The 26,545-nt window shown below is 38.7% G+C and overlaps 2 protein-coding genes across 2 annotated transcripts; one reads left to right on the top strand and one right to left on the bottom strand.

Moving 5' to 3' along the window:
• The first annotated feature begins 167 nt into the window (after positions 1–167).
• On the top strand, positions 168–3,362 carry LOC113731313 (polyol transporter 5-like). Its single transcript, XM_027256504.2, has 3 exons — positions 168–442; positions 745–1,107; positions 2,089–3,362. The coding sequence occupies exons 1-3, from the start codon at positions 289–291 to the stop codon at positions 3,159–3,161; spliced, it is 1,590 nt and encodes a 529-aa protein (XP_027112305.1). The 5' UTR covers positions 168–288; the 3' UTR covers positions 3,162–3,362.
• Positions 3,363–7,921: 4,559 nt separating this feature from the next.
• Positions 7,922–25,188, bottom strand: LOC113726338 (phosphatidylinositol 4-kinase alpha 1-like). The gene is made up of 27 exons (XM_072074678.1): positions 25,012–25,188; positions 23,677–24,743; positions 23,204–23,545; positions 22,948–23,109; positions 21,415–21,600; positions 21,126–21,284; positions 20,896–21,023; positions 20,500–20,806; positions 19,248–19,416; positions 18,899–19,116; positions 18,093–18,251; positions 17,811–17,993; positions 16,660–17,175; positions 16,193–16,552; positions 14,903–15,117; positions 14,093–14,276; positions 13,811–13,947; positions 13,573–13,723; positions 11,976–12,242; positions 11,493–11,570; positions 11,329–11,376; positions 10,713–10,885; positions 10,403–10,598; positions 9,829–9,969; positions 8,993–9,201; positions 8,435–8,596; positions 7,922–8,353 (listed from the first exon to the last, which is right to left on the bottom strand). The coding sequence occupies exons 2-27, from the start codon at positions 24,643–24,645 to the stop codon at positions 8,095–8,097; spliced, it is 6,078 nt and encodes a 2,025-aa protein (XP_071930779.1). The 5' UTR covers positions 24,646–24,743; positions 25,012–25,188; the 3' UTR covers positions 7,922–8,094.
• Between the last annotated feature and the right edge of the window lie 1,357 nt (positions 25,189–26,545).

Raw genomic sequence — 26,545 nt, 5'->3', positions numbered from 1 at the left:
ATTGACCATTATTTTTTCCAATCAATCAATTATTAACTTCCAGTATGTGGTGTAGGAAAAACAAGCTCCCAAGTTGAGACTCAATCGAGTGGGGTGAAGTGTCCTGTGCTTTGTCTCTTTCACCTTCCAGTCCGGTACTTCTCTATATAGGCCTCTCGAACTTGGGTACCATCCTTTCAACTCAAATGCCCATGCCCACCATCATTTGAACAGTGGGCAGCATTCCCCCTTCTTCTCTTTTTCTCGGGTTCCAGACTAGTATATTTCTAGAGCTGCTCTTTCTTCCAAATGGGCACCCGGAAACCTGCAGAGAATGATGTTTTCTCCGGCCAGACCCCAAAAGTTATTGCAGACTTCGACCCACCCAAGAAACCTAAACGAAACAAGTATGCCCTGGCGTGTTCCTTTTTAGCATCCATGACTTCTGTCTTGCTAGGCTATGGTACGTGTTCCTTTTTAGCACCCATGACTTCTTTTTGGAGTTAACAACTGCAATCATCATCACATTTATCTACTTGCATGTATAATTAATAACTGTACGTGCAAATCGAGTGCTACTACTATTACACACAAAACGAACTTAACTATAAGAAGAACTTTTACTGCTTTATAAATTTACAATCAGTTCGTGCACGGTTCATTCTGCTGTATAATAAGTGTAATTTTTTTTTTTTTGGGAGCGAAATATAATAAAATTTTCGAACTGTTTTGTCTTTGTTTTGGGTTTATTTGGTATTCATGCAGATATTGGAGTAATGAGTGGCGCAGCAATTTACATCAAAAGAGACTTCAAGCTAAGCGACGTCAAGGTTGAAATCCTGGTAGGCATCCTGAACCTCTACTCTCTCCTGGGATCAGCTGCTGCGGGGCGGACTTCCGACTGGATTGGCCGCCGGCTCACAATAGTGTTTGCTTCGGCTATATTCTTCGCCGGTGCACTCTTGATGGGCTTCTCCACCAACTATGCCTTCCTAATGGTTGGCAGGTTCGTTGCGGGCGTTGGAGTCGGTTATGCACTCATGATAGCTCCCGTCTATACAGCTGAGGTCTCTCCGGCGTCGTCCCGCGGCTTCCTTACTTCCTTCCCTGAAGTCTTTATTAACGCCGGTGTGTTGTGTTCTCTTTAATATATACTATATATATATATATATATATATATATATATCCTGATTTGCACAGTTCACTAGAAATAGATAGAGACAAATAAAAAATGGTGGAGTAAAAAATGGAAAACAAAAAGAAAAAAAAAAAAAAAACCTCAGGAGTAAAAGGTTATACACATGATAATTGACTTGTTCGACGCAACCTATTTTTCGTTTTTCATTTTTTTTAATCTATTATTGATGCATCGGTATTGGGTATGCACGATACAATACTCTGACAAGTAACGCGTTACCTGTTAGGTGGGACTAGGTACGTTTCTTCTGCATAATAAGTTGCTATCCTGTCCCTACCAAATTTTAAAAATACAAAAATAAATAATACGCTACATACGTGCCTGCCACCTGCCAGCCCGTCACTGATTCCCTCCCTCGTTGAATTTAGCTTCAACGAGGGATAGCGGTCGTAAGATATAGCATCATTTTTGTCTAAAACGGTTCAATCATTTATTATTTTAGTACTACTAGTTTTTAATTATGGGAAAGAAAATTCTACACATGGGTCCACGCTCCACGTAGGGGTTAGCCACAACACCTTTGGAAATTGAACAAATATTCTTAATTCCTAATCCTTAATCAAACCAAATGATGCGTTAATCTTGTCTTGCTGTAAAAACTAAAGAGAGCAACGGTCAACCATCAAATACCACACCGATCCGCAGAACTTAAATTAGATCACCACGGAAGGAGAAAAACTCTTAGTTTAAGAAGGGTAAATGTTCTAAATTCATACTCGTGCATCAGTCTGGTCTCACGGTGGTTTAGTTTCGTTAGATTTCTTCGATTCAGGAGTATGTTAGGTTGGATTAGACGTGTCGTTGCAAAATTTAAAGAAGCTCTGAATTTAAAAAAGTTTGAGATTTGAATCTATCAAAAACAATAGCAAGGAACTACTAGTAGTAACTCATCAGTGGTTTTTTGTCGACAGGCATATTGCTGGGCTACGTATCAAATTATGGATTTTCCAAGCTCCCACCTCACTTGGGTTGGCGTTTTATGCTGGGAATCGGAGCAGTCCCGTCTGTTTTCCTGGCCTTAGGAGTCCTGGCCATGCCCGAGTCACCCCGTTGGCTGGTCATGCAGGGTCGGCTCGGCGAAGCCAAGGGAGTTTTGGACAAAACCTCGGATTCGTTAGAAGAAGCGCAGCTGAGATTGTCCGACATCAAGGAAGCCGCGGGTATTCCCGAGCACTGCAACGACGACGTCGTGGCGGTCTCTAAAAAAAGCCACGGCGAAGGAGTTTGGAGGGATCTGCTGGTCCACCCCACTCCATCGGTCCTTCACATTTTACTGGCGGGCGCTGGTATCCATTTTTTCCAACAATCCAGCGGCATTGACGCCGTGGTTTTATACAGCCCCAGAATATTCGAAAAGGCAGGCATAACTAAGGACACTGACAAGTTGCTCGCCACCATGGCCGTTGGATTCACCAAAACGTTGTTCATCTTGGTGGCTACATTTTTCCTGGACAAGGTCGGACGGCGCCCGTTGCTTCTGTCCAGCGTCGCCGGCATGATAGGCTCGCTTGCACTTTTGGGCGTTGGCTTGACCATCGTTGATCATTCGGAGCATAAGATGGTGTGGGCCGTAGCATGGTGCCTGATCATGGTATTAGCCTACGTCTCGTTCTTCTCGATCGGGCTGGGGCCCATAACGTGGGTCTACAGCTCCGAGATATTCCCTCTGAGGCTGCGGGCTCAGGGATGCAGCATTGGCGTGGCAGCGAATCGGGTGACGAGTGGGGTCATCTCCATGACTTTCTTGTCACTATCCAAGGCGATTACTACAGGCGGGGCCTTCTTTTTGTTCGCCGGAATCGCGTCGGTGGCCTTTGCGTTCTTTTATACCTTGCTCCCAGAAACGCGGGGTAGAACCCTCGAGGAGATGGAAGAACTGTTTGGAACCTTCTTCCAGTGGAGGACGAAAATGAGAGAGTTGGAGAAACAAAAGACAGGGCAGCAGCTTCAGATGGGAACCACCGCAACTGCTGCCAAGAATTAGAGAATTAGCTTAGCTTCAAAAATTAGTTACTATCGTCGGTGGTACTAATGCTACCTACAGCAGCGGACAAGGTTTCTCTGATGTAATTTGAAAGCATATAAAATATGAGCCTCGTACCAACAAAAAAAAAAAAAAAAAATGGGGGTCCTTTCCAACACAACTAAAGTCCTGTATGAAGTGAAGGCCCCGCTAAAGAGAAAAGGGTATGTATTTTCAGATTTTACCCAGCTAATAAGATAAAAGTTTTTTTTTTTAACATAACAAATAAATAAATAAATAAATAAAAGGACGGTGGATCTACTTTTGTTGACGCATGCCCTATGCAAATTCTAAAGTGAGTAGCATTACCAGAAGTGGTCTTTGCGCTAGTGAATGTCGAGACTAGAGCTGGCAATTTGTCCCAAGTCCCAATGGGCTATCCATGCCCAAAGGAACTTTGGGCGGGATGGGTATTATAATTTGATATTGGGTTTAAGTTGGGACACATCCCAACTATACCCATTAATGAATGGGAAAGGGTGGGAAATACTTGGGTACCCATTGGGTTCAAATAGCAAGGGCTCCGTTTGGATTAACTGTTTTTGGGGGGGTGTTTTTGAAATATTTTATTGTAACAGTGTATATGAAAAATTTTTACTATAAAATTTTTTTGAAATATTTGATATACTAATATGGATAGGATGTTTCTTGAGTTATTGTATATTACTGTAACATTGTATTTGAAAAACTTATTTTTTGGAAAAATAGTCAATCCAAACGGACCTTGGCCATCTTGATATATATTAGAATATGGCTGTATATCTATCTTTTCCTTTATTTGTTAATCCAATTTTTGGTGGGAATCTTGAGTATAAAGCACTTGCATGTTTATTTAATAAAACTAAAAGAAATTTAATAAATCAAAAATATTAAAATTTTATAAAAAATAAAAAATGAATTAAAAGAAAAAAGTATGTAGGAAATGAATTTGGGTATTGGGCGGGATCAATCTAAACCCATCCCAAATTGATCCCGCCCAAGTTAGTCCCAAAACACATATGGGTAAGGTTGAGCCCAAACTCATATGACTCGGTTCCATCTCAAACCCAAGCAAATCCCGCCCATCCCGCCCATTTTGCCACCTCTAGTCGAGACTTACTTACCAGAAGAAGGAGTGGGAAAAAAAAAAAGCAAGCAAGTGGCGGCCGGCGGGGTGGTGTTTTTTGCTTTTTGGTGTACAGTCTCCAACTGCAATTGAGGAGAATATGATTGAGGCCCGAGGGATAGCGTAACATGTGGCACAGCTGTGTTAGACTGTTAGTTGGCTCAAAAGCGTACAATGGCAGCAAATTTTTTCAGCCTACGATGGCTTACTTTTCAATTCACACGGTGCCAACTGCAAACTGGAGCCTCTCGTACTAATCTTGATCAGGAAAGCAACATTTTGTTGTGTTGTAGTTGGACCCATTTTCTTCGTTGGATCCGCTGGACTTTAGAGTCCCCCGACGCGACTAAAACTCTAAAAAGTAAACCCGCAGCCAGTGCGCGCTCTCGTGTTGTCTACGGCAACGTTTCCAAATTTTGTGGCCATTCCTTTTTTTTTTTTTTTGTTTCCCCTTCTATTTTATCAGGTGAATAGAATATGCTCAAACTCGTAGTATTGGCTTGTTTACGAGTGCACCCAATATATAAGTGTAATTTCATATATATTATTTTTAATTAAAAAACCTAATTGTCTGAATAAGCTCGTCGAGCTAGCAATCGAGTCTCCTTCTCAAAGGCTCGTGCTCGACTCGAATTTGACAAATGAGTTGCTCAAGCTCAGCAGCTGTTGATCGAGGTGCTCATGAGTAGCTTGCGAGCAATTTGAGTATACAGTAGTCCTAGGCTCGTTTTCGTCAAAGGCCTTGCCGTTCTAAACTCTATTCATCTGATGCTGGCAAAGTCTAACTAATTATTTTGCTATCTTAAAAGTTCAAAATCCTAATTGATTGTAGAGACTAATTTCAAGTTTTCTACAATGATTTCTTTCTATCATCTCGAGCACAAACTTTTGACGAGTCTATATAATAGACGTGCATATGATGGCTTTAACTTAACAGAACGTTCCAATTACCATGATAAAAGTTAAAACTGCAAAAAAAAAAAAAAAAAAAAACCCAAAACAAATGCCTCATGGAAATTTAATAATTGCAGGCAGGTGCCTAACAAGGCAAAAGGGTCTAATCATTGGGTTTAGTCCAATGGTTAGAAAAGGGCGCTTAAGAGTCTTTTGAGGATTCAAGTCCTACGCTTGATAGTTGGGAGTGGAAAGGAGCGGAAGGGTTAAAAAAAAAAAAAAAAAAAAAAAGAAAGACAAAAGGGTCTTGACCTTAGGCTTACACGACTAGAAAATCGAGTATTTGGTTCTTGTAGCCCCCAGCCTGTACTACATACAAGATCATTGGCAAGCTATATCAAAGGGTAGTGAAATGTGAATACAAAAAGATGGAGCCTCGTCAAATGTATAATCAACCCTTACATGGTATCATGGTTCCGGGTGCTATCGCTTTTGGCATCCTGTAGATGCAGTCATGCTCGCGTCAACTAATAAGCAAGATCATGCGGCTCTGCTTCATACTTCATGGATGATCTGTAGGTTTGCATGGAAGCATGTTTTTTTATTTTGAGACCTTTTTTTATTAGACAAAATTTTTTTTAAACAAATTTATGTATAATAACTCCTATAAACACTCCAAAAATTTTAAACTATACGCTTCAAAAAAAATACTCAAAAACACATAAATTTTTTTCTCCTTTCCTTTCTTTTCCTTCATCCTCCCCACCTCAAAACACCATCGCTTGTCGCATCTCCACCAGCTAGTAAGTACCGCCATCCTTTTCCCACCTTTTTTGCTCTCTCTCTCTTACTCTCTCTCTCTCCTTCCCTCCTCCTCCACCCCTTCTCTTCACCACCTCCTCTCTTGACCTCCCTCACCTTGCTCCACCTCCCTATCTATCTCCTCCTAGCATAGTTATTAAACCCAACCCGGGAAGGAACCCGGCGAAGGAGGTGGGTCAACGGGTTACTGGTTGAACCGGTGGGTGACTACATATATTTAAATATTATATTTCATAATTATTTATATAAGATATATGATATAAATTGTAATAAATAATGTCATAACAAAAGCTCATTTAATTTAATTTGTTATAAAATAATTAATTCATATAAGAATCAATCAAATATAAAGTTATTTATTAATATACCAAACTTCAAGTGTAAAATTTTATCTATATTTAATGTAATTATCTAGCTTATTTATGAATTTTAAGTGTAAAAATTTATTAAAAATAATATTTGTCTTTAAATGAATTATGTAATATGTTATTTTTGGAATCCATTTTATAACTTATAGAGTTTGGAGGGTAATAAATTTTTATTAAAAGATTCCAAATAAATTTGTTTTAGAGAAAAAAAGATAGAATTGAAAAAACATTTATATATCATACTAAAGCTACTATATCAACATATTTGGAAGTGGTTTGGTGGTAAGCAAGCGGTAGTGTGAGGGCAAAGGTCGGAAGTTCGAGTCCCAACAATAGCAATATAATTTTTCCACAAAATCCGGTTAGTGACAAAACCGGCCAAAACCGACCGGGTTTCCGGTTTAACCCGGTTCGACCGCCGGGTCGCTGACTAAGTCAACGGTCTCTGTGCACAAACGATCTGATTCCAAACCCGGCCCGGTCCAATGACCGGTCCACCGGTTTGACCGGTTCGACCGCCGGACCGGATTGGACCGGACCGGGTTTAATAACTATGCCTCCTAGTCACGAGACCTCTGGCATCAGCAAGAGGCACACTGCCTTTTGTCGCGTGACTAGATTTGGTCGCGCTACCAAAAGGAGGGGGAAACAAAGGAGGAGCTAAGGCGGGATGAGAGAGGTCGGGAGAAGGGGTGACAAATGGACAGAGAGAGAGAGGAGAGGAGGGAAGAATGAGAAGGGAAAAGAGGGAGGAGGAGGGGGAAAGAGGGAAAAAAAAGTAGGAAGGATTGGTGATGGTGACAGCCAGGAGTAGGTGCGCTGAAGAGAGAAGGAAGAAGGGTTTGGTGTGGGGATGTAGGAGAAGATAGAAGAGAAGGGAAAAAAAGAAAAAGAAAGAAAAGGAAAAAGTACAATAAAAAAAAAGAAAAGAAGAGAAAGGAAAAAATAAAAGAAAGAAAAAGAAAAAAAAAAGGAAAGTTTTTAATTTTTTTAAACCCAAATACACAAAAATTTTTCTGCTAATTCTACAATAATCAAATGATAGCAAAAATTTGTTTCAGTATTACAAGTTGATAGCAATATTAATCAAATGACTGGAGTATGTATCATTAGTTGGATTTCACATTTTGAATATTTAATGATTTATAAATAAAAATTGTATACAAGTATATTTTTTCCAGTCCGGTTCACTTCTGCAAGTAAATTTAGGCACGCAATCAAACTTATTCTTAAAAATTTCAACTGAAACAAATATGGGTCCGTCATACCCTTAGTTTTTGGGAGCCGAAAATTTATACAGAGACAAATACAATCACCAATGTTTTAATTGTGACCAAAAACAGACAATTGATAGAATACAGGTAAATGTGACTAAAAGATATACCATTAAACACTTTAAATTTTTTCCACGCGTATAACTAACCATTTCTGAACCCACCCACGCCCCCAAAAAAAATTTTTTTTTTTAATTTAAAAAATCCAGTACTTTGTATAGAGCTTCTTAGGATTATCGCTAGCTATTCCACAACAAATGTGCAAGATCTTCTTCTTCATTTTCACAGACAATAGGAATATACACACCTCTACAAAGACTCAGCGCATTATTAACACACATTCTCGCAATCCCTCCAAAAAATTTGCCAGTACGATTTGAGCAACAAAATGATAGGAAAATTACAGCGGAGAAGATCCACACAATAATTCCTCACTTCTCTATACCCTGCTGCAAATATTGAATCAAATCGTAACCAGCAGTTGTCCATTTATTGTAGGCATCTGTACACGTCCGGATCATGAAAGTGGCAGCCTCACGATCGCTCATCTCAGGGTGAAATCTCTTTCTAAGATTTCCGATAGGGTCACCCCTGCTAAAGCAAGGCAATCCGCTATCTAACATTAACAAGACTGTGTTCACAATCCCATCCATGTAACGCCGAGCAGCAAGATAACCCTTCACACACAAACTGCAAAACATAATAACCAAATTGTGGCGTAAGAACCATCTCTTAAAAATGGCAACTGAAAAATTTGACACCCTTTCTTACCTCACAAAAAGATGCCAAGTGTCACTTTTCATTGCACCAGATGGGTCAATTAATTGAGTCATTTCATGACTCAATTTAAAATGGGCACTTTCAAATCGCATATTTCCACCAGGGGAAGTTTCCAAAATAAAACCAAAATCGATGTGAACAAGTCTCCCCACGCTGCAAAAATGAAAGTTTGGCTGAGAACAAATGCCAGTAGAACTTTCAAGTTATGTAACGCTACTAGTCACGACTTCTTGATTTGCTTGAAGCGTGAGATAATTATTTCACTCTTTGACCAGTGGTCAAGAAGAGGACAGGAGGTGGAGCATAAAGGGAGAAAACAGCAGGGAAGCTAAAGGAAGCACAGTGAATTAACTTTTGAACAAGCTGATGCAGGAAATAATACAAGTACGTTGACAATGACGATGCAATTACAGGTCAGACTGAGAAAGAAAAAGGGAAATTAAACAATCTTATAACAAGCAAGTGTTGGAAGCACAGGAATGGTAAGGACTTGCAGAACAAGACCATAATTGGACAGTAACACCGGCCACGGGTCATAAAGCTGCTTACTTGTCAAAGAGTAGATTGCCGTTATGTCTATCCTTGGGTTGAAGCAACAAGCTTGCTACTGCATAACCAGCACTGCTGATGATGAAGTTCTCACGAGCAGCTTCAAAACTGGGAGAACCAACAGGTCCATAATCCTGCTGAAAGATCTCATATAAACCACCGTCAGTTGTCTCACCCATTTGACTTCTGCTTCGTGTATTTCGACAAACCTGCAAAAATCCAACGATAATGACATGATAACATACAGAACACTTTAATAAGGACTGGCTTAACAAATAACAACATAGAGTCCAAGGAAGTTTAATAAAGCCTGACAAGAAGTAATGCATCTTGACCAAGATTGACAAGAAATATTGTTTCACGTTATGTTCTCCACCTGGATAATTCATATGAAGTATGGTATATAAGAGTCACAGGTTTTACTAAGAACCTAGACTTTAGCACTGAAGGGTTGCAGTTACACACTATGAGTTCCTGAGGTAAGTAGCATTATGCCGGGAAAGTAAAGAGATGGGATCTTCTCTATCTTCATACAAATAGAGGTAGCCAAAATGAAAGAGCTATCAGCACTTTTGCATGTTGAAAGAAATACTCCACTGGGTTATTTTGTACAACTCCATTAAGATATATTTTGCTTTTAAGGAGGTACAGATAAAGTTCATACTATGTTGTTCAACACTTCAAAAGAAATTTTTTTTTTAAAATGAAAAATATAGATAAGAATAATCATATTTTCATTGACAATGATTCACTGTACAAACCTCCATCCATCATACATGAACAAAGAGTGCACATTCACATGCAAAAACAGAAAAAGCCACTTGACAAGTATTTACCTCTATTATTCCTCTCTCAGGGCCAGTAGGAAGAACTCCATAGGGCAACAAATATAAATTGATTCCGACGCTGTCAAATATGTCTTTTAGAAGTGATATAACTTGCAAAGCAAGAACATCTTGCCGGCAGTCATCTCCAACCTATATGGAAGCAAACTTGTTTAAGCTATACATAACCATAGACCAAGTTCATAAAGATTAAACAGCTAACAAACCGTTAATGTATATTTACACCATACACAGGATGACTTGTGAAATTCAAAAAAATAAACAAACAGAATAAAAAATAAAGACACACCCAAATCATGAGCTGTATAAGATTCTACCTCAATTTTTTAGTTTTTAGCATTCTTTTGTGATTAGATTATCAGGTATTAACTTTGGAACTACCTTTTTAACTTTGCAAGTTCCAACTACAATGCATGAAAAGACCAAACACAAGAATGCAGGAAACACCCAATGGAAAAGACATATACACTCATCTCAGGGAAATTTTGTACTTCTGAGATCATAGCTTCTGCCTCAATCAAGAAATTAAAAGAAGTAAGATGATAATGTGCCACAACTGTTTTACCTTGAATATGCAAGATTGAGGCTTTATATCTTTGGGATCCCCATCCCGGTCCACAACATTAAATGTGATCTTAATGGGAACTTTTGCTGCTGACTGCAATGGAATTCCACTATCAACTTGAATACCCCTCAAAAGTTTATTTGTGGCAGTAGGAAGATAGAGGTCATCCCCTTCCATTTGAATTTTCTCCAGCTCCCTGTTTAACATAGAAATTCAAAATTCCACTTCGAAAATAGAATATAGTCTACCTATCTATTTAACCAAAAATAAATTCCCAAAATTTAAAACAGTGCCTGCAAACAGAAAGTACCTCCGAATACCAGCTTGTCGTTCCTCCTTTGGAACAGGAAATAGGACCCCAGAGATAGATGTGACTTTGTCAAAGAAATCAAACTCTCTTTTAAATAAGTCCAGGGCCTTAGGTGTGAAACCCTCAATAATTCTTTCCCTCACAACAGGCAACAGTGCTTGAAATGAATTATTCTGAAAACACAGCAAAAGACTCACATTGAAAGCACGAACATAACACAAAAGGGATTTTGAAAGACTACCAAGACATGACAAAGGGATCTCAATGTACAAAGAGAAGACATGGACAAAGATACATGCATATATTCCTGTGGTACAGAAGCAACATTATACTCCAAGATTAAGTAAATGAAAGTTAGTAAGAGATGCATAGTCAACAGCCAGAGAGTACAAACACCATCCTTTTCCACAGGAGTCATTTAACATAGGCTACATCACTAATTTGAACTAAGGATGACACTGTAATTAAAATAACATACAAGCAAGTTGAGACATGCATCCCTAAAACAAGTCAAAAGAAGATGACAAGAAACACTGCCAAAAAAAGCAACATTTAGCTTCAAGGAGAATATAGAAATTCCCAATTTTGCTGAAGAATAAAGAAGGTACAGTCATACTTTTGTGGAAACAGCATCTTTTCCAGATTCTGGCACACTAGTCTCCCCCTGCAAAATTTTTAACACAATCACAACGACGTAGATCCAGAACTTTTCCATATTATGCAAGCACACTTTTCATAACTGAATATTAATCACAATGAAAAAAGTGATATCTCCCGCACCTGTAAATGCCATATCAGTATATGCGCAAATATATCACTTCTTTGAGCAGCTCTAAGCAAGTATCCTTCTACAAGCCTCTGCAAGATAAGATATTGTTACCAAAACAACCAGAAGAGATTTTATGTGGCTGCATTCTAAGAAATAGACACGACATGACAGCTTAATAAACGGTTAGATTGGTGCAAGATTTGAGGTACATTTTAAATCATGCACTCTTTACAAAACTTTAAAGTTCTTCCACCAGTAATCTGCAAGTGTAAAACTCTTCCTACGGTTAGTTATATTCTGCCTTTGCTATAAATGTACTGAAGTCATGAGTAATACAAAATCCTAGACCCAAAAGGTTCAACATGGCAGCAATTCAAACCTCTCTTTCAAGACCATTTATTACATTTATTCTCCAGTTCTGGCCCCGATGATAAATTTTTTTTTTTAACAATTAAGCAACAAAAACTATAACATGTAATGCAAGAAAGACCTACCTCTTCATCATATCTTAAAGACTGCACCAACTGAGGCATGAAGAATGTTACTCGCTCAGGAGGATAAGATTCCAACACCCTAAGAACATAAGCCATAACACGTGGATGTCCCTTATAAGCTGGAGTTAGGAATTCCAAAGCTTGTGTTATTGAACAAGCTGCCCAGTGAGGCAGCTGTTGCAGAAGGGCAGAGTTTTCATCTACAGCTTTTGGGGTAACAAAAAAAGGCAATGCCTGAGGTATGCTGCGGATCTCCAATATATATGTCTGCAACAGGAAAAGCATAGATGAAATACTAGTCTGAGATAACTGCAAATAAGCACTTAAAAAGCAAAAAGAGGAGGTTAAAAAGCAAAGTTTTATAGACATCTCATGCAGAAGTAGAGTGCCAACCAACAATTGCAGTTTCACCCTTCCCCTGTTAAGTAATAAGAGTTAGGTTACATCCATCAAATGTACACCAGTGTGCAAGTTCTTTATCTGGATTAAATTTCTGAAATTCTACACACAAGTCACAAGCCTTACAAACTTGCTGACCTAGATGATTTCAATCACTTTTAGCATTACTTAAAAGTAAGCAAATTGATGTTTGATTCTTGCAAATCTTTTGTAATTTGAGTCACATTCTTTGGGCATGAAAAGTGACCATAGGGATGGGTTGAGGAAGGAGCTTCTAAGGATAATGAATCGTACCTGCACAAACAAGAACAAGGACGAGGGGTGGCTGCATATGTAAGTATCAGTAACAAAGGGTTTCCAAAATATTCTTCAAACCAAAATACGTATAGTCAGAAAAAAAGATAGTACAAACTTATCAAAACACCCAATTGGAAAGAGAAAAAATTCTTGGTAAATCAAAATGGTGTAATAGTTTTTCTTGAGTATTAGAGGACTACTGACATTCACTATCAAAACAGTTATAAACTTATGCAAATTCTCAAAGAAGAAAACTGAAACAACAAATTGGTATGTACACCAAAGTGCTGGGGGACACTAGTTCAGTAACAAATTGACGTTAGAAGTCATTAGAAATCCAGCCAAAATATTGTGTGTATTTTCCTCACCAACAGTTCTAAACCTCAAAGAGACAACACTTATGAAAGCTCATAATCTGAATAATTTTTCCAGTCCGAATGCTTTACAGTTGCATGTCACAAGGAGTAAAAATCATAATTGAACACCAGGGCACAAGTCAAATAACTTCTTGGAAGCATAAAAAAGAGCAAAGAACTTCAATGAATCCAAACCAAAGATCTGTAACATATCTTAAACTTGAAAATCTACCATAAAAGAGCTCCCTGAAATGACTAAAGGAAGCAATGACTTGCATCTTAGTCATGCATTACCACGATGAAGGATTATCACACAGGCTGTTCCAGGAAAAAATAACAGATTTTGCATTATGAAATTCAAAGACACAAATAGGACATCAGTGCAACTATTGGTTACAAAACTTAGAACCTCAGGGTATAGAAAGACACTGATTCCAGCAAATTATCAGTATGCAATATACTATCTATCCACAAATATAAGGCTCCCACCAGAACATGCAACAAATGCAAAAAATTTCCTATCAGATTGAGATGAATGTGCATACTTGAACAAGCAGTGCCACTTCAGACTTCAGAACACCATTAGCTGGAAATCTTGCAGCCAAGGATAAAGCGATTCGAGGATCAACAGAAAAGGCAGTCCTCGCATATTCAACCCATTTTTCAGAGCTAACTTTTGGACGAGATGCACTTTCCCTGAATGTAGTGCACACAGACAAATGAGTGAGTATCAACCAAATGGAAGAAAGTCAACAAGAAAAGCAGCAACTGAATAACAATTACTTTGAGCCAACAGGCTGTGCCCAAACTTCAAGCCTATCAGCCTCATGATGACATAGCATCAGAAGCAACTGCTTTCGTTTTTCCCTTCCAACAGCATAGTTCTCCATTTGGCCCCAGACTGGATGATACTGTTCCTTCTACATAAAAACACAAATTGATTTAAGCAACTCCAGGATCAACAGCTACATAAAAATATAAGGTTTCAGGAAATTAGCATATCTGGCTTCTTAATGCTACTCAATGCAGGAGCCGAAAATACATTCATGATCAGAGTTACCATACCACGCCATTTACCGAGTTCCCATTTTCAGGCACCCGTCCTTTAGGATCAGACTGGGTAGAATCCATCCGCTCACTCAAAAGCTGGTGAACAAACATGGAAAGAGATTGAGCCTCACTTTGGGAAAAGGTGTTGTTATTCCCATCAAACCATTCAGGTTCATGAGCAAACCAACCCAATGAAGTCCTGCGTATTCACAAATCACAGTAAAACAAAGTTGTGAATTTTTTTTTAACAAATCATGAAGAAAAGAATTCCCAATATAATGGCAATGAAAAAATGCAAACAGCTGCACTTAATCTAACCCCATACAAAATGGAAAACAACAGGAAAAGATGCCAAATAAAAGAAACATGAAAGCAAAATATAAATAAGAGGCAGAATGTATTGTCCATCTTTCTACAAGTTTCATTTAACATACTATAGCATACATCATTTGAGGCTTGGTCAGAGCACTATGCAGTCTATAGAATAACAATACCCCAAAAAAAAAACACTCCATTTGACAAAAACTAGCCACAACTTCCAACTAACTCGGATTTCTATATTTACTAACTGTAAACCTGTCATTATCAAGATATTTCAACATTTAACTTATATCCTATCTCACCATACTGCTCCATCTTGAAGATGAACCATCAATTGAATGAAGATAGTACTCAATCACAGACACACACACACACAAAAGTAAGTTTGAATCATAAAATCAATTTCATCAACAATTTTTTAAAAAAAAAAAAACTGAGAGGACAAATTACATGTTAAAGATATGCTGACATGGAGCAAGAGGAAGTTAAACCAAAAGAGTTTACCGATAAATCCTGTCTTCCAGCAGCTGAAGCCCTGTTCTAAAATTGTGAAGGTTGCGCTGTAAGTGGCATGAACAGAACTTCAGCCCAAGAAGCATAAGTGTGAAAAAGGTTCCAGTAGCAGCAGGATGACGTGAGCAGTTCCAAGGAAGTTTTGTAGATCCTTGTAACATTCGACCAAGTAACAAAAGCTGCTCCACGCTATCATGCCGAACTACCTACAGATATAAAACATATCACTATACCTTTACCAAACAAGTTAATAAAATTAAAGTTGTCCCAAAGAAGAGAGAAATTAAAACAATGAACAATATGATAATCAGGGGCAAACATTACTCCTTAATTTCATAGAGCTTTAAATTTGAGTTAGATTGTGGTACCAATTGTGACACTAGGAAGAAACTAAGTTGTACTGGACCACCAAAGACTTTATTATTACTTCATCATTCTTTAAAAAGCATCACATAACCATCAATAATGACATACATATAGTGAACAAGTTTTTAAAATAACATTTATTCACGACAACTAAAAATTAAAAACACATTTTTTGACAAGTTTAACAAGTTAACAACCATATGCCCAGTGGCAGGGAAGGGCTCTTAGAGTCTTTCCCCGCTGTCAGGTTCAAAGTTCAAATCCTATGCCTGACGGTTGGGAGTGGGAACAGTGCCGGGAGAGGTGGGTGGGTGTATAAAAAAATAAAAGAAGAAGAAGAAGAAGTTAACAACCATAGATTGTTGAAATAATAAAGTACAGCATCTCAAATATGAAAATTTGATGAAAGATGGTTAGATCCTTTCCTAATTTCAGTTTTAATGTATAAAATTACAAATTTACTCTTACATGTGAACTGGGTCAGGTACCCACAGGTTTTAAAATCTTTGAACTGTGAACCGACTGCCAAAAATAGTGACCCAACACATGACCTAAACCACATGCTAAAACCAGTTTGGGTATATCCTAGTTTTGTGGTTCAGGTAGGGGTGGTTTTCCGGGCCAATATAAACTGCCCTAGCTTCAGTCTATCCTAAACATTCCTGAGATTCATGGAAACCACAGGACAAAACAGCAATTAAAATAACGTGAGGTATTTAGGGAACAGGTGTAAAGTTGAATGCCGCTATAAAGGAGAAGCTATCCATATGTTAGTAGTGATAAAAATGTGCAGCAGCATACACATGACAACCATACTCTTAACCATCTATAAAGATAAGATAAAACACAAGATTTGATACCAAGTATACCGGTGCTATCAGCACACAGATGTGCAGGTTCAAAGGTGCAACATACCTCAAAACGATCAATAAAGTAACCAAGCCATATTCTGTGAGCCATAATTTGTTCAACAGGGTCCTTTTCAGGCTGCAGTTCTGGCTCCCCTGGAGAAAGGTGAGGCCTTAGCTTTGCAGCCGGTCCAGCACACCTCATCTCAGAAGCGAAAAGGCCTCGTTTGGTATCAATGGTCCACAACCATGCATCAACAAGTTCAGCAAGGACAAGGGAACCCAACTGAGGCGCTGCAGAAACTAACCATGTCCAGACAAACACACCAGTTTCCATGGCATCAGGCGTGGAAATGTAAGCAGGGCACCAGCAAAGAAGGCGCAGAAGTTGTGAAAAGCTCTCTATATTCGATTTCATGTCAGATTCCTGAAGAAATAGAATTCTGTCATATAACATAACCAAAAGGAAATATGAACATTATTTTGCCCAGTAATATAAGAAAAAATGTAAAGAGGGAAGATGCATGCACTGACCAGATTTGAAAGAAGCAATGCAGTCGCTTGAGAACAAGTGTCCCGAAAGGATGATTTGTCCACTTCGCCACCTTTCTCAGCTGTATTGACAAATTGTTGAAGCAGACGCACAAATTTGGTAAGTAATACTTCATTGAAGGATTCATTTTTGGGATGTAAATTTTGGGACAGCATTTCAGAATCAGAAGCTGGAAGGTCAGTTGTAACGGGCTTAGGGTCGAGGCCACCAATGCTCTCATATAACCTTCTCATTCCAGCAATTTCACCAGCATGGTTACATTTAACCGTTGCACTAACTATACCAGTGCTAAGAACCTCCAAATTGAATGCCTCTGTCAATTTTAAGTTGCCTCCAGAAGCTGCAGCAGCAGCAGCCATGACTGCAGGAATGTTTGCAGTTTTCGTTCCACTCCAACAGTCATTTTTGCCAGTACCAATCCGAATTTCAGATAATAGAGAAACCACATCAGCAGTGGGCTGTGTTCTCTGCCAATTGTTTGCTTTGCAGATCTTCTCCTGCAGTTCCCAATTGACATGAAAACAACATCTATTAATGAAGTGGCTAGAGAAATATTATACCAAAGGTCACAAGAAATTAACTAGAGAAGTAGCCTGTGTTCTGATGCAATACCATATGACTACTTTTGACAAACAACTTCAAGGACTACACAACCATGTGCATCAGCGTAAGCAGCAATAGAACTAAGATGGGGAAAACAATTTGTTAATAAGTTAAAGGACAGATATGCAACTTTTTTTCCCAAAGCGATAATGGTGCTGTATAATCAGAAGCGACCCATAAGTTTGACAAAGTTGTTAACATTGAGTATGGAGGTGATAAATCACATTCTTAATATTTTATTCCACTAAGCTGAAAGGAACAAAAGTATTGGTGCTTCTAAGGATGCACTTGTTTCTTTTGTCAGGGGGAAACCAGCTAAAATCAGTTATATCAACTACACAATTGTGATAAAAAAGAAAACCATATTCCTGACATTAAGAAGATAGCCGAGTTCAATATAGGGACATAATATAACTGCAATGATGCATGCCACTACCCAGAGAAACTATAGTGCTGAACTATTTTAACAATTGAAAGGCAAACATGTGAAGTGATAAATGATAAGATCAAAGTTCATAATAAAAGAAACCTGAAGAAGGCCCTGACTCGTGCATGGCGCATATGAGAGTGAAATAACTATCCACTCGCGAACAATTTTCTGGTATAAAGAACGGACAGTAGCAACCCAAGCAGGGTCGTGAACGGCAGCTGATGGCGGATCATTGTGGATAGAAAAAAGTAGGGAATCCAAACAAGAAGAATTCCACAAAATCTGTAACAAGTACCAAAGGTTCAAGTAATCTCAGAATCTGAAGAAAAAATCATGCAATGCTGAACATTTTATTCAATCTATATCACCAAAAACTTTAACCTGCGGAAACTTATCTCTGAGTTGATTCAATAAAGTTACTGAAATATCACGAATATGCTCGTCCCTCTGAGACAAATTTTTTATAAGAAAACATGCATGGATGGAAAGGGCAGATTCTCTACTCTCAGCATCATGACCAGTCTCAGAAGCCCGTTCATCCTGCATCCAGAAGCAAGGAACAGATATTTCTGACGTTCAGTCTGTCATGTAAATGCAGAAAAGTTTCTTCCAACTTTCTTTCTTTTTAGGATATATCCGTTGGGGTGGGCAGGGATAGGTGCAGGTGGCAGAGACCAAGTTCCCAAGTTTTATTTTTAAAATTCCAGTAAAAACTTAGACAGAAGTGCTGAAAAGGTAAAACCTTCATACTAAGATAGATATAGCTGCATAAGTACACAATGGCATAGAAAAAATGGGAAAAAAAATTCCGAGAGGATTGTCGACCCCTTTGAATACTCAACAAAACAGGAAATAACAAAATACACAAGCCCCTTGCTAAAACTTGCTTCCTCTTCCCTTGCTCTTATCTTCCCATAATGGTCCAGAACTACCAATCTCTCAACCTTGAACATAGACTCGTTTGAGCAAACCATATTTCACCAGAAAAAGTTAATACAACTTACCAAACTTATAAACTATCAAAAAAATTAAGATACGAGAATTACTACCACACTAAATGAATGCAAACTCATATATAGCTTCATTTATAAATATATTAGTTTGAATATTAAAAAATTGAACAAACTAATATATACAAAGAAATAAATGGTGGACAAGACCCATATAGGTGATGAAAGAGAGCATACCAGCCAAAGTATTGCTGTTTCAAAGGCCCGGTGAACAATTGCTGTCAAGCACTGAGAGACAGCTGGCATGAGATTTGGACTTTTCAAATACTCAAAGACACAGCTGAAGGCACTTCGAGAAGCCGTTGAATTAGGGCTACCATTGAGCATGCCACCATTACTACTGAATCTGATTATCTCTAGAAACGCTACAGCTAAAAGATAAGTTGCCTTGACACCTGTAGAACTCAGAGCAGAAAGAATCAGAAGAGCATACAAAAGAGGATATAATGCCATTAACTTTTCTCAATACTGATTGGCAAATAACATGGGATAGTGATGCTAATAGTACCACTGAATTTCATCAAACCTGAGATTGTGCCCATTCCCGAAACCTCCACGCGCCCGCCTAAAGCAGCTGAAAGAGCAGATCTTTGGCTTACAGCAGCTTTTTCATTGCCACTACCTCGCCGGCTACCCGGGTTATGAAGAGCATTAAGTTCCAACTCATCTTCAAGCCATTTTACAGAGCTAACAACCTGGATAGGAAAAAAAATCGTTGACCCTTTTTCAAACATAAAACATTGAAAATGACGAAAGATGAAAGATCAACCCAAAAAGTGTAAAAGAAGGGTCTTTCAAGAGCTACTCAAAATAATATACTGAAAGATCTTAAGAATCACCTCTTAATGCAGTAACTTTTTATTTATAAGCTAAAATTTGAAACTAACTTTAAGCATGATTTTGTGTTGAAATATTTTATTGTTGAAAATAAACCAGAGTAAATCAGTTCCATTGTCAAGTTCAAGAGTAACATAACATGTAGTTGACATCCTAGATGTTTCTACAAGAGACAATTAGTGGTCTATTAACTATATTCTATTAAATCTTAGAAAAACTATGACTTTCAGAAGACGTATCTTAACTCAAGAACAGTGGTGAATAATGACATAAGGCACCCTCCATTTGTTTAATTGCATTATCCACTCATGCTCTGTTCTTCTATCACCTCCTTTCTCCAATCCAGCTGTTTCTTTTGAATGCAAAGAGCCTCATTTTAATGATCAGATCAAGCCTAAAACCCTATATTCTGAATACCAAAATAGCCCCTAGAATATACTTCAAGAATAATTTGTAGGAGAGCATTGCCCTACACTTGATGAATTGAATTATAGCTGCACGGGTCTTATAAACAATAAACACAAATGAAGAACCATCTAATATGATATCAAGACCATCATGCTTAAAGCTTAAGCAAAATGGATGTAAACGTGTTCACTAGGTAGTCTGAACCGACATCATGCCAACCCAGTAAAAAAAGAAATTCCCAGTAAACAGCCCTGGCTTAAAGGTTACATAATGGCACAAATAGAAGACACCTTTACACTGACAAGAAATTGCACGCATTTAACACAACAAACATCCTCAAATGTTCATACATCCAAAAATTTTGACAAAACAACAATAAGCAACAGGCAGATATATTGAACTAATAACTGAGCTGTGCTCAGCCAAAATCCAAAGAGTTCTAGCTATGTTTGTGAAATAATACAGGATGTGATGGAAATCAAATGAGGTAAGATGTGTGTGTGCGTGTGTGTATAAAGAAAATATGAACTTACTAGGGGTGGAGTCCCTTGAGAGATGCGCTGAACTGCAGAAGCCCACTGAGCATTCCACATGTACGGTCCACCAACAGCCTGGACTGCAATTACACCCATGCTACCTACACTATTTAGAGAAGTGGACACTGACTTTGTCGTCACCTGACCTTTTTGTATTGGAGGAGCTAGCCCAAAAAGAGCTATATAGAACCACAAATTGCGAAATAATTTTAAGAGTGAAGGTTCCACATCTATAGTAGGATCAAAATCCGAGCATATTTCAGCCACAGCAGGGAGTAGAGGACCGAGAAAATCTGCTCCACTCCTGCAAATGTGAAGCATTAGTGATCATACAATATCCAAACACATTTTATCAAACAATACTATTTTGGATCTAATATCAGAATGTCTCACCTTCCACTTTTGGATTCAGCAGCTAAGCCTACATCTGAACACAAAGATAGCAGACGATGACGAAAATCTGACCTCAATTTGGTATCAGTTAGGCCACCAGCAATCACAAGAAATCCTGCAGGAAGAGTCTAGAATGTGATTGAACCAGTGAGCATAGCATTTAAGATGACAAAATATCATAGCAAAAAAGATACATGGACAAGTTCTCACATCCAAAGGGAACAGCGTACCTCAACACGTTCTGTCGTGGCTTCTGGTGCCACAGTTTTACTTTCAGCAGAGCCAACAGCAGAGAGTTTACTTAAGTAGCTTCGGATCAATAGAACAACAGCTTCACGATAAGATTTCTCAAAACCTAAACTCGCCAGGCGAGAAACAGCATCAAGAAGCTGCAGTAACTCAACAAAAACAGGTTGAGAGATGATGCTGTAGGTTCAATATTAGCAGTAGCTAGCAAACTAGTAATGCTAGTCATGTAGTATCTAAAAGACCCGACATGATCGCTAATAAACCCTATACCTGGAGTCTCAGTAGGCCTGGGGCCGAGGCATCTCCCTCTTCTAAACTTTCAATAAATAGTGGTAATATCAAGTCAACCACTTCAGGCTTGTTAACAGAAACATTTAAATCCGCAAGCAAGCGAATCATGTTAAGTTGCCCAGCAGAAGCTGCCTGCTTATCTTTTGCATCATGCGATTGCTGAAGCTACAACAATTAAAGGACAAACCACATAATCTATCAAAAACATATCACTCTGGTAAAGGAGCAAATGAATTGGGCCTTTATAACCATAAACCACTTTTCAAGGCCAATGTGAAAATCAGGCGAGGAAGAATGACTAATGCCTATACAGTCTCCTGATTATAGTACTACCAGCAGAATACAACAATTGTAGTTTGAGTACACTTTCAAATATGAAAACATGACCTTGAATTGCCAAGATTACCCAGCTCCCTTCCTACTGTTTTTATCATCCTGACAAGCACATGTTACACTTCTTATAGCTGCCAATGCTTTAACAGCATGCACCAGTAAAAGGTCAAACAAAAAACGCTATAAATGAAACTGTCCTATGTGCTCACCTAAAGGGCAACCAGCACACAGAGCTGCCATGGATTAAGAGCCCAGAAGGGCTAGTTTCACAAAAATATCTCTTGATACTATGCATGCACCAACCTCATCTGCAGATCTGTCATGATTAACAAATGGGTTCTCTACAACAGCATTTGTACCAATAACTCTCTGTATCTCCACGACTTCAACTTTAAAGATAAAACTGATCCCAAAAGGCAAGTACGGAATATCAAAAGGTAAATGAGAAAATGGTCTTCCGCATCATTCGATTTTTAGAGGAAAACGAGCAAGACGATGTTTACCAAAAGTTGCTGCTGAGTGCACCAGAGAAGAATTCTATTGAGTTGAATTAAAAAGTTATCAAGAACCTAGGCAATAATGGTGGGGAACAATGATGAGGACAGCATAGAAGAAAAAACATCCTTGCTGTGGCAAGAGCCTAGAAGGGAAGAAATGGGAAAGAGAAAGCTTTTCTTTTGTTGAGAACCTTTAAATGAAAAGAGACAAAGAGAACAGGGATAAAATGGAAGAATAAAATGGGCAAAAGGTTTTCTCTCAAAAGATGGAGAGAAAATGAAAGAAAGTTGACAATTCCCTTGTAAAATTTTTCTGAAAACCAACTTTAATCATCAAATGCTCACGAACAAAAATTTAACGTATTATCAATCCAAAATCATTTTCTCTTCCCTTCTTCTCTTTCATAACTTTATGTTTACGTTTCTGTTCGCTTCTTTCCGTTTCTCTCCAAACTCCCAAACTAAGCCCACGTATCAGAAAATGAAGAATTTAGGCTCCCATCTCATAGCTCATGCATGAAGAGAAAAATGTAAAGACACACACTAAACGGATAGTTGACTAGTGGACAAACATGCATATGCTTTTGCAACTTCAAGAATGCAAATTCATGTCCAATATGTACATGATAGCAACTTAAACAGTTTGCAATTCAAAATGTCAATGAGTTGCATATCAACCTACCTCTTCTTCATAATCTTTACGTTCACGAAAGCTAGTAGCTAATCCCGTTATAAAAGTATCCACAGGCGGCCGTTCCTTGATCCATCCATATTCAATTATTTCACAAGTTGCTTTCAAGACACTCTGAAACATTGCACCCTGGCTGCTGCCCCAAGTGTCAGCCTGTTTGAAAAAATGAAAGTGCACCAACATTTCAGTAAGTGACGCATTCAAGGCACTAGAACTTAGACCATCACAACTCAAATAAATGGTAAACCTGAATACAAGTAGTCAGCACTAGGGGCTTGAAACGAATAAGCAAAACTCGCAACAGCTGGCCACCACGTGCAACAGCAGCTTGGGAAATTCCACCGAGTAAAGAGCCAAATAGCTCCTCGCAAATCCTCAACTTCCGCCACACTGAAAATAAACATGCCTCAGCAGCCTCTATCAACAATGCAAGAGTTCCATGCAAGAACCTCTTTGATGACTTTCCGTCAAGGTCAACAGATGCAAGAATCTTAATCTGTAACTTAGCCACTGCTTGGTAAACAGATAGCTTGGTACTGACTCTTGCTTTCAATAAATGCCCTTGTTCAGACCAGTCACGCTTTCTTATCTGCCCAGAGAAGAGACAAGATAACCGGCTCAACTTTCTTTCACTAGTACTGCCCTTTTCCTTCTAAAAATCAATTTGTGGCCTAGTAACGAGTTACAAAAACTAAAAGATGAATAATTCAGAAATCCTACCTTTAAAAATGCTAACATTGATTGGAGTTGTTCCTTTGTGACAAGTCTCACTTGTTCCAAAAGCTTGGAATCAACCGTGGCCTTATCCAATATATGCCTTATCAATTTAAAAGCAATTTCCTGTTTTTCAAGGTTCTCCAAGGACTCTTGCTCAAAAGATATAAGAATTCCCTTGCCTCCACCGCCATCATTTAGCCCTGTGCTTACGTTCAAGATATCCACATTGCTCTTCCAGCCAGCGCTGCCCCCATTGGTCACAATTCCCTTTGATGACGACGCATCATCAGCAACGCTGCCAGATGATCCGGAGGCATTACTCACCTCATTCCCTGGACTTGCCCTCTCATTAGAGTGATATGGAAAATGGTTCAAACTCAAGGGTGAACTCTGACTTGAAGCAGCCTCGGAAGAAATAAGCTCCCTCGGTGAATTGGGAACCATGATTTCAAGCCGTTCAAGAAGACACGAAACTAACCTGTTAGCATCAGACGAAAGAATGGGCGGGAAATTCAAGGCCAAGGCGTTCAAGAAAACCCTGGAAATCCCCAAATCCCCAGAGACATTGCCTGTGGCAGAGATCACAATTTCTCCAGTGAAGCCAGCAATGTCAGTTGCAAAATCAGAGGCTGACTCCGCAGCTCTACACATATAAGCAAAGTAGTCGTTAAAGAAGGAGGCAATCGCGTCATTGCCAAATGATTGGGGCCAGAAAGAAGGGGTGAAAGAGGATGGAATTGCGCGATAGAAGGCAAGGAGGAGGGATTTAGGCCGTTGATCGTCGTAATTTGGGCATTTGGAGAGGAAACGAGCCACTGCCAGGACGGCATTGAGCTGAGATCTCGAAACCCTAGGAGATCCGGTAAGGAGAGACTCCGCCGAAGGACACCGGCCGCATATCCAGACCAACTTGTCAGCGAATTGCTCGGGTTTTTCAGCAATTAAGTCACACAGCTCGATCAACGATTCCATTTCCGCAAATTTAAGACCAGAAGGCACTAACAAATCAACGTGTAAATTAGCTCATTCCCGCATTGCAAAATTGAATTCTTCTGCGCCATGATCGCCATCTGAATTATGTTCAAAGATTTTGGTGAAATCACTCTTAGTTGAATAAATAGCAAAACTACACACAATTGAAGAGAAAATTCGAGCTGTCCGCGAAATTGCATCAGAGAAACTAGATCACATATGAGAGGAAAAATGCGGACTGCAAGGGTCAAAGGTGAGAGAATTGACAAAAGTAACACGAGTAAATAAATATCCACGTAAAAAGCATTTTAAAAAAAATAATGCTGTCGGATAATTGCAGAAAAAAGATGTGAAATTAGGGTTTACAGCGGCTGTAGTTGAAGGGACGACCGGAGGTGGTACTGGGTCGTGAAGATCTATGCGGCGTCGTAACGTCGCTGTTGTTCCTGCAACCTTTGTTGTTTCTGCAACGTCTCGCGCCCCTCTCTGTCTCTCTCGCTCTTTTCCTTTTTTTTTTTTAATATTTTCCTACCTTTCTAAATTCTAATGTTCGGTCTCGAATGCCTTTTTTTCGCTCCACCTCCTCCTTTTTTTTTTTTTTTCCCCACTAGTACTTTTCGCCCTTTTTTTTTTGGTAATTTTCTGCCCTTTTTTTTAACAAACTCGAAGGCCGCAAGGCGGCCTTGGTTGGGTAATATAACTGATGATTAAGGGGTCCAACCCGGTTTCTATGGTGCTCGATGGAATCATATGAATCACCACGGGTACAGGAAAAAAGCCCACTTTCATGATTGATTGAAATTTGAACTAGTGTTTCATAATACATACAAAAGATACAGTTACAAACATTGATAAAACATGGTATAACGAATTTTTATTTAATACTTTAATGAGTTGTGGTGAAAAGAAAAGAGAAATAAAATTTTTACAACTTTCATATATGTAAAGACACAAAAAAATTCATCGTTATTGTGCCATTTGGAAGACGAGTCTCTCGCTATGAGAGCAATTTTCTCTCTATCCTAGAGAGAGAAAATCCCCCTCTGTGGTGTCCACATTTTCTTGAAAACTTCAAAAATTGAATTACCAATTTAGAAGCCAATCTTAAAACTTTTCATTCAAGGAAATTTACCGATCTCATCCATTATCTTTGGAATAGCGTTGGATTTTCTAGTGACAGTAGCCATAACTATTTCTATTTTCCAGTTCCTATTGAATAAGATGTGATAGCTTTCATATCTAATCACAATTTTCTTCTTCGTTGTGTTTTGCTAGTCTTAGTTATTTCTGCTTCTAATCTTGTTTTTGGTTTGTTTGTTTTGAATTAGGAGTAACTGGAATTGGGAACTTGTTGGGAGGTATTACAAGAACTCGGATTAGGTCCGGATCTGTGTGGGACTAGAAGCATATCGGAAACTATAGCGTGAGATTTGTGGGAAGGATCATGGAGAATATTGAAGAGGTATTAAGAAGATTCAAATTCTCAGAGGAGGAAAGAGATGGAGTTCATTTGGACAACAAAGAAATGGCTAAAGGTGTTCTGGAATGCAAACTGAGCTTGATTGGTAAAGTTTGGGGGGGAAAGCAGACAAATATTAGAGGAGTTAAGAGCTTCGCAAACAGTATGTGGTCACAGGTGAATAATCTGAAAGTAATGGAGATTGGACGTAATTTGTTCCACTTTATTTTTGAGAAGGAGAATGATATAGAGGTAGTGATGAGCAAGAGGCCATGAATCTATGATGGTCAACCGTTAATTCTACTGCAGTGGAAAACTGGTTTGGAGAAAAATGAAGAAGCCCTGAGTAAAACATTAATTTGGGCCCAAATCCAGAATATACCCTTACACTGGGTCACGAAGGAAGCAAAAAAGAAGATTGGCATCATATTTCCAAAAGTA

Source organism: Coffea arabica, chromosome 2c (genome assembly GCF_036785885.1).
Source record: "Coffea arabica cultivar ET-39 chromosome 2c, Coffea Arabica ET-39 HiFi, whole genome shotgun sequence".
NCBI lineage: Eukaryota > Viridiplantae > Streptophyta > Magnoliopsida > Gentianales > Rubiaceae > Coffea > Coffea arabica.
Note: the sequence above shows the minus strand (reverse complement) of the source record. Positions and strands in the feature narration are given on the sequence as shown.